The sequence below is a fragment of the Panulirus ornatus genome, chromosome 2, assembly GCF_036320965.1.
Source record: "Panulirus ornatus isolate Po-2019 chromosome 2, ASM3632096v1, whole genome shotgun sequence".
Classification (NCBI taxonomy): Eukaryota; Metazoa; Arthropoda; class Malacostraca; order Decapoda; family Palinuridae; genus Panulirus; species Panulirus ornatus.
In genome coordinates, this window is record NC_092225.1 from 74,719,035 (window position 1) to 74,734,566 (window position 15,532).

General features: G+C 41.1%; 1 protein-coding gene and 1 long non-coding RNA gene across 2 annotated transcripts in view; one reads left to right on the forward strand and one right to left on the reverse strand.

Moving 5' to 3' along the window:
• The window catches only part of LOC139757283 (uncharacterized), a 357,868-nt gene extending 343,611 nt beyond the window's left edge, over positions 1-14,257 (forward strand). The window contains exon 3 of the long non-coding RNA XR_011714564.1: positions 11,724-14,257. This is a non-coding gene — a long non-coding RNA (uncharacterized lncRNA). The remainder of the gene's footprint in view (positions 1-11,723) is intronic.
• Positions 1-15,532, reverse strand: part of LOC139757279 (uncharacterized) — a 791,816-nt gene that overhangs the window by 252,360 nt on the left and 523,924 nt on the right. Inside the window, exon 18 of the mRNA XM_071677629.1 lies at positions 3,209-3,326. Coding sequence (XP_071533730.1) covers positions 3,209-3,326 — 118 coding nt within the window. The remainder of the gene's footprint in view (positions 1-3,208; positions 3,327-15,532) is intronic.

Here is a 15,532-nt window from a genome sequence, read left to right on the forward strand (position 1 = left end):
TTGTATGGAGTACTGCTCTCACATTTGGGGTGGTTCTAGCTATGCATCCTTACCTGACAGAGTTGAGTCGAAAGCAATCTGCCTTTTAAACTGTCCAGGTTAACCTTCAGACTTGACCCCCTTGCCCAACATTGCAATGTTAGTTCACTTTCCCTCTTCTGTAGGTATTTTTGCCTCTTCTGTAGGTTTTTGCTCCCAAGAGCTGCCTGCTTGGGTGACCACACCACTAGCTAGAGCATGCAATACTCAGCAAGCTGCTGCATCACATGATTATTGTGAGGTCATCAGCAACTCAAGGGTGGGCCATTTTGATACCTGCTTCTTTCCATACACGTGGAAGCTGGAGCCCTCTACCCTCTCATGGCTTCCCCAGTAACTATGACCTGGCACATTTCAAAAGACAGGTTTCTCACTTTCTCAGAAATACATAAATAATTTCCCTTGTCTTTTCTTTTTCCATTTCATAATCCTTTCTATATTTCAATTAAGACCTGGCCTTGATATGGACTTCTGTCCAAGACTGGAGCCTTCAACATAAAAAAAAAAAATGTAAGAAAGAATGGAGAGGTAAAAGTGCTAACAAACTAAAAGATGAACCTGAAAGAATGCAAGGTGGAGCATGAAAGGAGGATGACTGAAAGTTTAGATGGAAGTGCAGTGAATGTAGTAATGCAGTCATGTGTGAATGAGGTGTTTAAAATGTTTAGAGAAAGACTGTTAAGCGTTGTAGAATTAGTACTTCGATACAAGGCCATGAGCCATAGGAATAAAAAGGGAAATGCATGGTGGATGGATGAGAAAAATGTTGTGAAGTGAAGAAAGAGGCATATGGAAGAGTGCTTGAAAGGAATCTATCTGTGGAAGTTCAGCAAAGGAGGAGGGAAGAATATAAGATGTGTATGCTGACAGAAAAATGCAAAGAATGAGTATATGAAGATTTTGGAAGAAAGTTGAACACAGGTCAGGGAAAATAGTAGTAAAACAAAGAGAAAGAGGAAAGAAGTGAATGTAAGACTGGAAATGTTAATGGGAGAAGTAGGGGAGGTGAGTCACCGAATCAAAAGTATAAAGTGAAAGGTAGATGGAAAGACAATTATTTTGAAGTAATGATGAATGTGTGCAAAGGTGAAGCAGCAGTTGTTACCTGCATGGGTAGGAGGAATAAAATTAGAGGATGCAAACACAGGGGCTGATTGCAAGAAAGAAGGTAAAAAGGACACTAATGAAGTTGAAGGTAGAAAAGGCACTTGGGGTGGATGCAATTATGGTTGAAATGCTGATGCATGGAGGAGTAAGTGTGACAGAGTGGATGAATTTTATATGCATTTTAGCAAGGAAACAAGGATACACCTGATGATTGGGTGAAAGCTATTATTGTTCCTTTATTCAAAGGAAAAGGTGCTGATTACAAGTGAATAAGTATAGGTAAAATTATACCAAGAAGAAGTGTATGCAAGAGTGTTGATTGGCAGAGTGATGGAAGTGACTGAATGCAGAATAAGTGAGGAGCAGGGTGGTTTTAGGAAAGGCAGGGGATGTAGGGATCAAATTTTTGTGGGGAAAATGACCGTGAAAGAATATTTAGCCAAAAGTAAGAAGCTGTATGCAGCTTTTATGGATCTGAAGAAAGAGTGTGAAAGAGTTGAGTGCAATGTGTTAAGGTTATATGGAGTATGAGGATAACTGCTGGTTGGTGTGAAAGCCTTCTAAAGAGAAGCAAAAGCATATGTAATAGAAGATGGTATGGCGAGTTGAGCAAAAGTTTTGGTAACACGTAAGTTTAAGGCAGGGCTGTGTGGTGTCACCATGGTTTTTTAAAATGTATAAGGAGGGAGTACAATAGGTGAAAGAAAAACTAGGGAAAGGGGGTGCAGAGATGGAGTGTGGTGGTGAGATAAGGTGGCTAGTGACAAGCCTTTTTGCAGATGATACTGTGTTGTTTGCTAAGAGTGAATAGGGGTTGCAGAAGGTTTTAGTTTGTTTTATGACATGTGTAAGTGTAAGCAATTGAAGGTAAATGCAAGTAAAATAAAGTATTGTTGTCTGAAAAGAAATGAAACTATAGATTTTGTGAAAAACCTACAGAGTGAAAGAATTAAGTAAACTAAACTGTGTTTTGGATATGGGGGAAGAAAGACTGGAAGAAGTGAGAGAATCTAAGTATTTAGGACCTATCTTAGGTAAGTTTGGTGATACAGAAGAAGAGATAAGGAAGAGAGCAGTGCAGGATTGAAGAGTCACTGGATCCCTGAAAAGAATAATGAAGGGTAGAGATGTAAGTATGGATCCCTGAAAAGAATAATGAAGGGTAGAGGTGTAAGTATGGAAGTGAAGAAAGGATTATGGGACAGCATGGTCCTCCCAACCCTGACTTATACTGCTAAAACATGGACAGAGTCACACAGCTCAAGAACCTAGGCTGTGGAAATCAGCTATTTGCGAGGGACGTGGTATGACCAGATGGAATGATGAAAGAAATAAGGGGGTATATGAGAGATGTGATATGGCAGGGAATACAAAAAAAAAAAATGAATTGAGAAGTGATAGAGAAGGTGAAACATAATACTTTTAGGTGTTTAATATGTGGATAGAATGCAAGACAGGAAGTTTACAAAGAGATTGTATGTTAGTACAATCAAAAGGGTTGGTGTGTGAGGAAGACCACCTGTGATGTTGGAAAATAATGTGGAGGGAGAGAAATGGTGGAGGGAGAGAAATGGTGGAGGAATACATGGAATGGTGTATGCAAAGGAGGCACGTAAGGGCAGGAATAAGTGAATACTCTTTTTCTACGACCACCCACTTGATGGGAGTTCCTGGAGGAAATGAGCACCGGAGATATACATAGACATAGACAGATAGATAAAGATAGAGAGATAGACAGATAGGCAAGAACATAATTCACCTTACAATCAGCTATAAACTTTACAAAGTCATTTATACACTCACCTAAAGAAATTAATGGTATAAGTATAGTATTCCACTTTAATTTTCTAGCATCTTATAAAGATATTGTGAAGTAACCAAAGAAGGCTTCTTAGAGAGATTACCAATATAGGATATAAACAAATCAGAATAATGTAAAGATGAGTGATAATGAGAGTTATTTTAAAGCTTGTGTGAAAAAGTTCAGTTTAACTATTCATACATACATATCTAAAACTTGGCCCATACTAAGCATACATTTAGGTTTCACCCCTATGCTTACCTTTGTCACCCTTTGGCCCTGGAATGGCCGTGAATCCTGGTGGTCCTGGGGCTCCATTCATACCAGGAGCTCCAGGCTCTCCTTTGGGGCCTGGAGCTCCACTTCTGCCAAAGGGACCCTGAAGATATGCAATAGACACTCATTACACTTTTTCTTATATTATTATACTTAGTCACTGTCTCCTGCATTAGTGAGGCAGCACAAGGAAACAGATCAAAGAATGGCCCAACCCACCCACATACACATGTATATACATAAATGCCCACACATGCACATATACATGCCTATAAATTTCAAAAAACGCATACATACATATACATACACAGACATATACATATATACACGTGCACATCCACATTTGCTGCCTTCATCCATTCCCGTCACCACCCCACCATACATGAAATGGCACCCTCCTCCCCCCATGCGTGTGCAAGGTAGCGCTAGGAAAAGACAACAAAGGCCACATTCATTCACACTCAGTCTCTAGCTGTCATGTGTAATGCACCAAAACCACAGCTCCCTTTCCACATCCAGGCCCACAAAACTTTCCATGGTTTACCCCAAACACTTTACATGCCCTGATTCAATCTAATGACAGCACATTGACCCTGATATACCACATCATTCCAATTCCTTTCCAATGCCTTTCACCCTCCTGTATGTTCAGGCCCCGATTGCTCAAAATCTTTTTCACTCCATCCTTCCACCTACAATTTGGTCTCCCACTTCTCCTCGTTCCCTCCACCTCTGACACATATATCCTCTTTGTCAATCTTTCCTCACTCATTCTCTCCATGATACCAAACCATTTCAACACACCCTCTTCTGCTCTCTCCACCACACTCTTTTTATTACCTCATCTCTCTTACCCTTTCATTACTTACTTGATCAAATCACCTCACACCACATATTGTCCTCAACCATTTCATTTCCAACACATCCACCCTCCTCTGCACAACCCTATCTTTAGCCCATACCTCACAACCATATAACATTGTTGGAACCACTATTCCTTCAAACATACCCATTTTTGCTTTCTGAGATATCGTTCTTGCCTTCTACACATTCTTCAACACTCCTAGAACCTTCGCCCCCTCCCCCACCCTGTGACTCGCTACTCCTTCCATGGTTCCATTACAAAATATTCCACCTTATTCTCTGAGCTGGTGATTAAACAAAGCCATATAGCTTAATTTGCTTTACTTACTAACCAATTTGTATGAATATCACAAGATCCATTGAGATGCAATACTTCAGATTACACACAAGAATCATATCAATTTACTAAAAGCTTCTTGAGATACTAACAATCTTGAAATTTTGCAAGGTGAATTGAATATTGCTTTAGGAAGTTTTGATTCTCTATGGTGTGCATGTAAGACTTCTGAATGCTTTGCTTTTGCAATATAAGTAGAACATAAATTGCAATCAGTAGTAGCATTAGTGAATAGTTTGATATAAATGTAGGGGTGTTTTAACTCAAACTGCAGGAGCCATTATATCATGACATGCAACAGTCCCCAGAAATCATCATACGAGCAATAATTTTTGCAATCTTCATGGATATCTCCCACCAATATTCTGGCATTTGTATGGCTGCTAAGTGTTGGTATGGTCATTGCAGTTCTTTCTTCAGAGACTACCTTTCTCTGGAAACAATGCTGTAGTGTAAACTCATATGCAATTATAATTATATATGAACAGCTGGGTTGACTGTGGACAGACTCCCCCTCCCCAACTAGAATTTGAATCTCTGCGTTCGACCCTTGGCATTACGGTCACAAACACTAACCGCTAACTCTGTGTACCATGGAATTGCCCTGGGTGTTTTGAGTCTCCGTCAGATGTTAATCACACGAGATGAATGACCCGTGTCAGCACAACCCTAGTTAGATAATTGAGTATAGTGACCCACACTGCAAACTGCTGGATGTTCTGTATCCACGCTATCCGTTTTGATATCACGTAAATTATTTACTGATGTGTATGAATTGGAAGTAGTTATTATGGATTAATTTACGTAAAATTGATGAGGATTGTGAGAGTGGCACGTAGGGATGTGCCAGCTTGTTTTGATGGGTAAATTACGGCCACCGTTACTGAAGCTTGAAGCTTCTCTCCACAGCTTCCCCAGCCTCACGAATGAGCGTTTGTAATCCCGCAGCTCACGCACGACTCGTGAGAGCCCCAACTCAGCTGTCGTGCCGTACGAACCCCACCTTATGGATGAACCATAGGAACACCCCACCACCTTACACACGGACTACAGGAACACCCCCAACTTGCGCACAGACCATAGGAACACACCCCCACCTTACACACGGACCATAAGAACACCCCCCCCCGTTACGCACGAACCATAGGAACACCCCCACCTTAAGCACGGACTATAGGAACACCCCACCTTACGCATGGACCATAGGAACGCCCCCACCTTACGCACGGACCATAGGAACACGCCCCCACCTTACGCAAGGACCATAGGAACACCCCCCACCTTACACACGGACCATAGGAACACCCCCCACCTTACGCATGGACCATAGGAACGCCCTCACCTTACGTAAGGACCATAGGAACACACCCCCACCTTACGCAAGGACCATAGGAACACGCCCACTTTATGCACGGACCATAGCACCCTGACGGTATCTTCTCCACATCACCCTCGTCCAGCGTGACGAGGAGAACCACAAAGGCTCGGTTCGATGCCCACCGTTCTTTTTGTGTTAGTGATCTCGATATGGGAATCTTTTGTTTTAAAATCTCACAAACTTTGCCTCCGACGAACTTGGGTCATATTAGTTTTATGCCAAGGAAGACGGAGCAATGATCAAGGGACATTAAGAAGTGGACTTCACTGTAAGTCGAATGGAAAATAATGCATTTTGAGTCGCAGATATGAAACACAGAGCTTAGACGTCTGTGGTGTAGTCATTAGCGTAGCTAAACATGACTCGTCCACAGGCTGTTTTGGGTCGAGCGCGTATGTTCGAGTTCTGTTTGCTGCAGTCTGTCCACAGTTAACCCAACTGTTCATCCTTCCGTTGAGGCGGATCAATAACAGATATCTGGCTTAGGCGGGGAATATATATGTGTTATATAGATATATATATATATATATATATATATATATATATATATATATATATATATATATATATATATATATTTTTTTTTTTTTTGCTTTGTCGCTGTCTCCCGCATTTGCGAGGTAGCGCAAGGAAACAGATGAAAGAAAATGGCCCAACCCACCCCCATACACATGTATATACATACGTCCACACACGCAAATATACATACCTACACAGCTTTCCATGGTTTACCCCAGACGCTTCACATGCCCTGATTCAATCCACTGACAGCACGTCAACCCCGGTATACCACATCGCTCCAATTCACTCTATTCCTTGCCCTCCTTTCACCCTCCTGCATGTTCAGGCCCCGATCACACAAAATCTCTCTCACTCCATCTTTCCACCTCCAATTTGGTCTCCCTCTTCTCCTCGTTCCCTCCACCTCCGACACATATATCCTCTTCGTCAATCTTTCCTCACTCATTCTCTCCATGTGCCCAAACCATTTCAAAACACCCTCTTCTGCTCTCTCAACCACGCTCTTTTTATTTCCACACATCTCTCTTACCCTTACGTTACTTACTCGATCAAACCACCTCACACCACACATTGTCCTCAAACATCTCATTTCCAGCACATCCATCCTCCTGCGCACCACTCTATCCATAGCCCACACCTCGCAACCATACAACATTGTTGGAACCACTATTCCTTCAAACATACCCATTTTTGCTTTCCGAGATAATGTTCTCGACTTCCACACATTCTTCAAGGCTCCCAGAATTTTCGCCCCCTCCCCCATCCTATGATCCACTTCCGCTTCCATGGTTCCATCCGCTGCCAGATCCACTCCCAGATATCTAAAACACTTTACTTCCTCCAGTTTTTCTCCATTCAAACTCACCTCCCAATTGACTTGACCCTCAACCCTACTGTACCTAATAACCTTGCTCTTATTCACATATATATATATATACATATATATATATATATATATATATATATATATATATATATATATATATATATATATATATATATATATGGTGTGGGAGGAAAGTTGTTAGAAGCAGTGAAAAGTTTTTATCGAGGATGTAAGGCATGTGTACGTGTAGGAAGAGAGGAAAGTGATTGGTTCTTAGTGAATGTAGGTTTGCGGCAGGGGTGTGTGATGTCTCCATGGTTGTTTAATTTGTTTATGGATGGGGTTGTTAGGGAGGTGAATGCAAGAGTTTTGGAAAGAGGGGCAAGTATGAAGTCTCTTGGGAATGAGAGAATTTGGGAAGTGAGTCAGTTGTTGTTCGCTGATGATACAGCGCTGGTGGCTGATTCATGTGAGAAACTGCAGAAGCTGGTGACTGAGTTTGGTAAAGTGTGTGAAAGAAGAAAGTTAAGAGTAAATGTGAATAAGAGCAAGGTTATTAGGTGCAGTAGGGTTGAGGGTCAAGTCAATTGGGAGGTAAGTTTGAATGGAGCAAAACTGGAGGAAGTAAAGTGTTTTAGATATCTGGGAGTGGATCTGGCAGCGGATGGAACCATGGAAGCGGAAGTGGATCGTAGGGTGGGGGAGGGGGCGAAAATCCTAGGAGCCTTGAAGAATGTGTGGAAGTCGAGAACATTATCTCGGAAAGCAAAAATGGGTATGTTTGAAGGAATAGTGGTTCCAACAATGTTGTATGGTTGCGAGGCGTGGGCTATGGATAGAGTGGTGCGCAGGAGGATGGATGTGCTAGAAATGAGATGTCTGAGGACAATGTGTGGTGTGAGGTGGTTTGATCGAGTAAGTAACGTAAGGGTAAGAGAGATGTGTGGCAATAAAAAGAGCGTGGTTGAGAGAGTTGAAGAGGGTGTTTTGAAATGGTTTGGGCACCTGGAGAGAATGAGTGAGGAAAGATTGACCAAGAGGATATATGTGTCGGAGGTGGAGGGAACGAGGAGAAGTGGGAGACCAAATTGGAGGTGGAAAGATGGAGTGAAAAAGATTTTGTGTGATCGGGGCCTGAACATGCAGGAGGGTGAAAGGCGGGCAAGGAATAGAGTGAATTGGATCGATGTGGTATACCGGGGTTGACGTGCTGTCAGTGGATTGAATCAGGGCATGTGAAGCGTCTGGGGTGAACCATGGAAAGCTGTGTAGGTATGTATATTTGCGTGTGTGGACGTATGTATATACATGTGTATGGGAGTGGGTTGGGCCATTTCTTTCGTCTGTTTCCTTGCGCTACCTCGCAAACGCGGGAGACAGTGACAAAGCAAAAAAAAAAAAAATAAGTACATAAACATTAAGCATACACAGTGATACTGTCAGCATCATTCTTGGAATCTGTTTTGTGAGGCTTAACCCCCACTCCCTACCCATACCATTCCATGTATAAAATATATGTAAGTCTGCAAATAGTAACCATAAATAGAGATAAATGTCAGTGAATTTGCATCATGAGGCTAATCTCCCCTCTGCTGGGCAATCTATGCATTAACTTCAGGGATATACCATAGTTATATGAGATGTTTCTGTTCACTTTTGTACATATCCTTTACTATTACAGGTAGCAGCTGTGAACTGTAAAATTTGTGGTTGAGACTTCTGGTACGTGGACAATAACAGTGTCCCTAAAACACCTTGTCTGCCTCCCCATACATTTTTAAAGGCAATGTCACACTTATACTTTAGTACTTTGTCATCTTTCCCTCGGCCTTGATTGCCATCTGCAGCCATCTGGCATGAAATTGGTAAGGTTCCTTTAGTGTTCTATGTCCATATTTTGGATCCTTAAGGCTTGCTCTCCTGAATGAGACAAGGCACTGATGAGGTGTCACAGGAATCAGCCACCTGTACATTCTGAGCACCCTGTGTGCCTAGAAATTTCAGTTGTAAAATGAAGTGGTAGTTTAGAGGAGTACAGAAGGAACATCCTTCTCTGATGATAGCACACTGAGGCAGGTTGTTGGTGCTCACTCCAATAAAAAAACTAGTCTTAGCAACAAGATGTAAAGTGATTTCACCCTGATAGTGCCATTTACTTGTACCCACGATACACCTTACAAAGTATCGCCACTGGAAATATATGGAGGGTGGACAATGTTTTTTGTGGACACTATATGGAAAGTGGATATTATCAGTTTGGTTATATCAGTATTTTCTACAAAACACCAGGATTTTTAATTCATGCATTTGATAAGAACCGACTGAAGAAAATTGTGTACAAGGAATATTTGAAAAATACAATTTACCTTATCATTTACCAGATATAAGTTGAAAGTAATGAATGCAATTACCCTGCATCCAAGCATTCATATCTTATGAGACAGTCTAACCATTACTTTGTTATTTAACCATTACTGTGTCATTCAATAATACACAAATCAATTATGAAGACAAAGAAAGTAAGAAAAAACAGAGAAAGTTATTATATAATCCAAGTTGAGCTACATCAGCCACTGCAACAACGTCAGCACACAGCTATCATAGTGACATGTTTTTGTATGTACATACATGTACATCTATGTTCGCCTTACACTTGTTTCAAGCAATTTAGTGCAAAATGTAACAGAACTATATATATATATTTTTTTTTTTGCTTTGTCGCTGTCTCCCGTGTTTGCGAGGTAGCACAAAGAAACAGACAAAAGAAATGGCCCAACCCACCCCCATACACATGTATATACATACGTCCACACACGCAAATATACATACCTACACAGCTTTCCATGGTTTACCCAGACGCTTCACATGCCCTGATTCAATCCACTGACAGCACATCAACCCTGGTATACCACATCGATCCAATTCACTCTATTCCTTGCCCTCCTTTCACCCTCCTGCATGTTCAGGCCCCGATCACACAAAATCTTTTTCACTCCATCTTTCCACCTCCAATTTGGTCTCCCACTTCTCCTCGTTCCCTCCACTTCCGACACATATATCCTCTTGGTCAATCTTTCCTCACTCATTCTCTCCATGTGCCCAAACCATTTCAAAACACCCTCTTCTGCTCTCTCAACCACGCTCTTTTTATTTCCACACATCTCTCTTACCCTTACGTTACTTACTCGATCAAACCACCTCACACCACACATTGTCCTCAAACATCTCATTTCCAGCACATCCATCCTCCTGCGCACAACTCTATCCATAGCCCATGCCTCGCAACTATACAACATTGTTGGAACCACTATTCCTTCAAACATACCCATTTTTGCTTTCCGAGATAATGTTCTCGACTTCCACACATTCTTCAATGCTCCCAGAATTTTCGCCCCCTCCCCCATCCTATGATCCACTTCCGCTTCCATGGTTCCATCCGCTGCCAGATCCACTCCCAGATATCTAAAACACTTTACTTCCTCCAGTTTTTCTCCATTCAAACTTACCTCCCAATTGACTTGACCCTCAACCCTACTGTACCTAATAACCTTGCTCTTATTCACATTTACTCTTAACTTTCTTCTTTCACACACTTTACCAAACTCAGTCACCTGCTTCTGCAGTTTCTCACATGAATCAGCCACCATTTCTGTATCATCAGCGAACAGCAACTGACTCACTTCCCAAGCTCTCTCATCCAAAACAGACTTCATACTTGCCCCTCTTTCCAAAACTCTTGCATTCACCTCCCTAACAACCCCATCCATAAACAAATTAAACAACCATGGAGACATCACACACCCCTGCCGCAAACCTACATTCACTGAGAACCAATCACTTTCCTCTCTTCCTACACGTACACATGCCTTACATCCTCGATAAAAACTTTTCACTGCTTCTAACAACTTGACTCCCACACCATATATTCTTAATACCTTCCACAGAGCATCTCTATCAACTCTATCATATGCCTTCTCCAGATCCATAAATGCTACATACAAATCCATTTGCTTTTCTAAGTATTTCTCACATACATTCTTCAAAGCAAACACCTGATCCACACATCCTCTACCACTTCTGAAACCACACTGCTCTTCCCCAATCTGATGCTCTGTACATGCCTTCACCCTCTCAATCAATACCCTCCAGTATAATTTACCAGGAATACTCAACAAACTTATACCTGTAATTTGAGCACTCACTCTTATCCCCTTTGCCCTTGTACAATGGCACTATGCACGCATTCCGCCAATCCTCAGGCACCTCACCATGAGTCATACATACATTAAATAACCTTACCAACCAGTCAATAATACAGTCACCCCCTTTTTTAATAAATTCCACTGCAATACCATCCAAACCTGCTGCCTTGCCGGCTTTCATCTTCCGCAAAGCTTTTACTACCTCTTCTCTGTTTACCAAATCATTTTCCCTAACCCTCTCACTTTGCACACCACCTCGACCAAAACACCCTATATCTGCCACTATATACAAAAACAATTATTAAGACTTAGAAACTAAGCACCCTGTGTGCCTACAAATTTCAATTGTATCTACATTTTCTTGATTGCAGGCAAGAATTCAGGCATTCTCCTCCTTAGAAAGGTAAAAGCCAACCATGTTAAAGCAAAGATAGAAGAAATACAATGCCTGGAAGCAAAATTCCCAAAATGAAGTGGTAGTCTGGAAGAGTACAGAAGGACCATCCTTCTCTGATGATAGCACACTGAGGTAGGTTGTTGGTGCTCACTCCAATAGAAATACTAGTCTTAGCAACAAGATGTACAATGATTTCACCCTGATAGTGCCATATACTTATACCCACAATACACCTTACCATGTATCAGCGGTGAAAATATACGGAGGGTGGACAATGTTTTTTGTGGACACTATATGTAAAGTGATTATTATCAGTTTGGTTATATTAGTATTTTCTACATACCACCAAGATTTTTAATTCATGCATTTGATAAGAACTTACTGAAGAAAATTGTGTACAAGAAATATTTGAAAAATACAGTTTACCTTATAATTTACCATGTATAATTTACCTTATCATTTACCAGGTATAAGTTGAAAGTAATGAATGCAATTACCCTGCATCCAAGCATTCATATCTTATGAGACAGTTTAACCATTACTTTGTCATTTAACCATTACTGTGTCATTTAATTATACACAAATCAATTATGAAGACAAAAAATGTAAGAAAAAACAAAGAAAGTTATTATATAATCCAAGTTCAGCTACATCAGCCACTGCAACAACATGGGCACACAGCTATCATAGTGACATGAATTTGTATGTACATACATGTACATCTATGTTTGCCTTACACTTATGTTTCATGCAATTTATTGCAAAATGTAACAGAACTATAAACAAAAACAATTATCAAGACTTAGAAACTAAGCATAAATAAAGAATGTTATTGTATAACTGAAGAAGAGGTAGCTTCCTAATGAGTTAAGCCAGCCGGTCATTGTAACAGTGAATTCACTCACCTAACTTTATGATTATGTTTCATGAAATTTACTGCTAAGTGTAATAAAATGATCCAAAATAATATCAAGACAAAGAAACTAAGGAAAAATAGATTAAACTTTTATTTGAAGAAGAGATTGCTTCCTCACAACGAATTTAGCGGCAGATGGCTGTTGTAACAACATGGGCACAAGGCTGATGCAGTGACTCATTTTTGTATGTACATCTACAATGTACCTTACACTTCTTGTTCCTGTAATCTACTGCAAAATGTAATAAAGCAAAAGACTGACTGTAGTTCTCCATCATTTGACCATGCTGTGGAGCCTCTATAAGCCATGGCATACTCATAGGGTCAGAGCTCTTAACCAACTGAACTTAATGATTTTACCCATGACCTTCCCAACCTAGACAAATTATAACATTTTGATCAATCACTAGGGATTTCAGGAGATTGCTCCCTCATGACAAGTTCAGTCCTCCAAAATATCAGCATGATGTACTTATTGTCCCCAAGAAAGTGGCAATTATACAGAAGCTTTATAAAGGAACTTCAGTGAAAAAAAATATGCACTGAATATGGTGTTGGTAGGCCCACCATCTGTGATTAAAGGATCCATGAGAAAATATCAAAATTCTATACTGAAAAAGACTACAATCAAGGGATGCATTCATTCAGCAACTGATTTAAGCAATGAATCAGTGTCTCAACAGAAAATCAATACTGTACTCTACTGTAATAGAAAAGGTAATTATCCCACACTCACCATAGTGTACGCACTGTACAGTACTCCTCACTGCCACAGGTCAACCAACTACAAAGCTGTCAGTCTTGCATCTGCCATCTGCCTATCTATATACTCCACCCAGCTATAGTATCAGAGCATTTATTTGGATTAAGAATCTAATAGTTCTACTTGAGTTTTGTTCTATTCCTGTATTGCAATTCTTTATATCTTAGTACAGGTACACCACCGATTTTCCTGCACTCTTGGTTCCAAAGTCTTGCCAAATTAACCATTTTGCTGGACCAACCGTGGTCATGTAATAATAATTCTTCAACACACCTCTAACCCACTAATCATACATCTCCCATGTGTTTGAATGTAAATTAAATAAATAAATGAAATACATTATAAAACTTTCAGTGAAGGGCACAAGTGGGGAGGTGATAACAAGTAGTGGTGATGTGAGAAGGAGATGGAGTGAGTATTTTGAAGGTTTGTTGAATGTGTTTGATGATAGAGTGGCAGATATAGGGTGTTTTCGTCGAGGTGGTGTGCAAAGTGAGAGGGTTAGGGAAAATGATTTGGTAAACAGAGAACAGGTAGTAAAAGCTTTGCGGAAGATGAAAGCCGGCAAGGCAGCAGGTTTGGATGGTATTGCAGTGGAATTTATTAAAAAAGGGGGTGACTGTATTGTTGACTGGTTGGTAAGGTTATTTAATGTATGTATGACTCATGGTGAGGTGCCTGAGGATTGGCGGAATGCATGCATAGTGCCATTGTACAAAGGCAAAGGGGATAAGAGTGAGTGCTCAAATTACAGAGGTATAAGTTTGTTGAGTATTCCTGGTAAATTATATGGGAGGGTATTGATTGAGAGGGTGAAGGCATGTACAGAGCATCAGATTGGGGAAGAGCAGTGTGGTTTCAGAAGTGGTAGAGGATGTGTGGATCAGGTGTTTGCTTTGAAGAATGTATGTGAGAAATACTTAGAAAAGCAAATGGATTTGTATGTAGCATTTATGGATGTGGAGAAGGCATATGATAGAGTTGATAGAGATGCTCTGTGGAAGGTATTAAGAATATATGGTGTGGGAGGCAAGTTGTTAGAAGCAGTGAAAAGTTTCTGTCGAGGATGTAAGGCACGTGTACGTGTAGGAAGAGAGGAAAGTGATTGGTTCTCAGTGAATGTAGGTTTGCGGCAGGGGTGTGTGATGTCTCCATGGTTGTTTAATTTGTTTATGGATGGGGTTGTTAGGGAGGTGAATGCAAGAGTTTTGGAAAGAGGGGCAAGTATGAAGTCTGTTGGGGATGAGAGAGCTTGGGAAGTGAGTCAGTTGTTGTTCGCTGATGATACAGCGCTGGTGGCTGATTCATGTGAGAAACTGCAGAAGCTGGTGACTGAGTTTGGTAAAGTGTGTGAAAGAAGAAAGTTAAGAGTAAATGTGAATAAGAGCAGGGTTATTAGGTACAGTAGGGTTGAGGGTCAATTCAATTGGGAGGTGAGTTTGAATGGAGAAAAACTGGAGGAAGTGAAGTGTTTTAGATATCTGGGAGTGGATCTGGCAGCGGATGGAACCATGGAAGCGGAAGTGGATCATAGGGTGGGGGAGGGGGCGAAAATTCTGGGAGCCTTGAAGAATGTGTGGAAGTCGAGAACATTATCTCGGAAAGCAAAAATGGGTATGTTTGAAGGAATAGTGGTTCCAACAATGTTGTATGGTTGCGAGGCGTGGGCTATGGATAGAGTGGTGCGCAGGAGGATGGATGTGCTGGAAATGAGATGTTTGAGGACAATGTGTGGTGTGAGGTGTTTGATCGAGTAAGTAATGTAAGGGTAAGAGAGATGTGTGGAAATAAAAAGAGCGTGGTTGAGAGAGCAGAAGAGGGTGTTTTGAAATGGTTTGGGCACATGGAGAGAATGAGTGAGGAAAGATTGACGAAGAGGATATATGTGTCGGAGGTGGAGGGAACGAGGAGAAGAGGGAGACCAAATTGGAGGTGGAAAGATGGAGTGAAAAAGATTTTGTGTGATCGGGGCCTGAACATGCAGGAGGGTGAAAGGAGGGCAAGGAATAGAGTGAACTGGAGCAATGTGGTATACCGGGGTTGACGTGCTGTCAGTGGATTGAATCAGGGCATGTGAAGCGTCTGGGGTAAACCATGGAAAGCT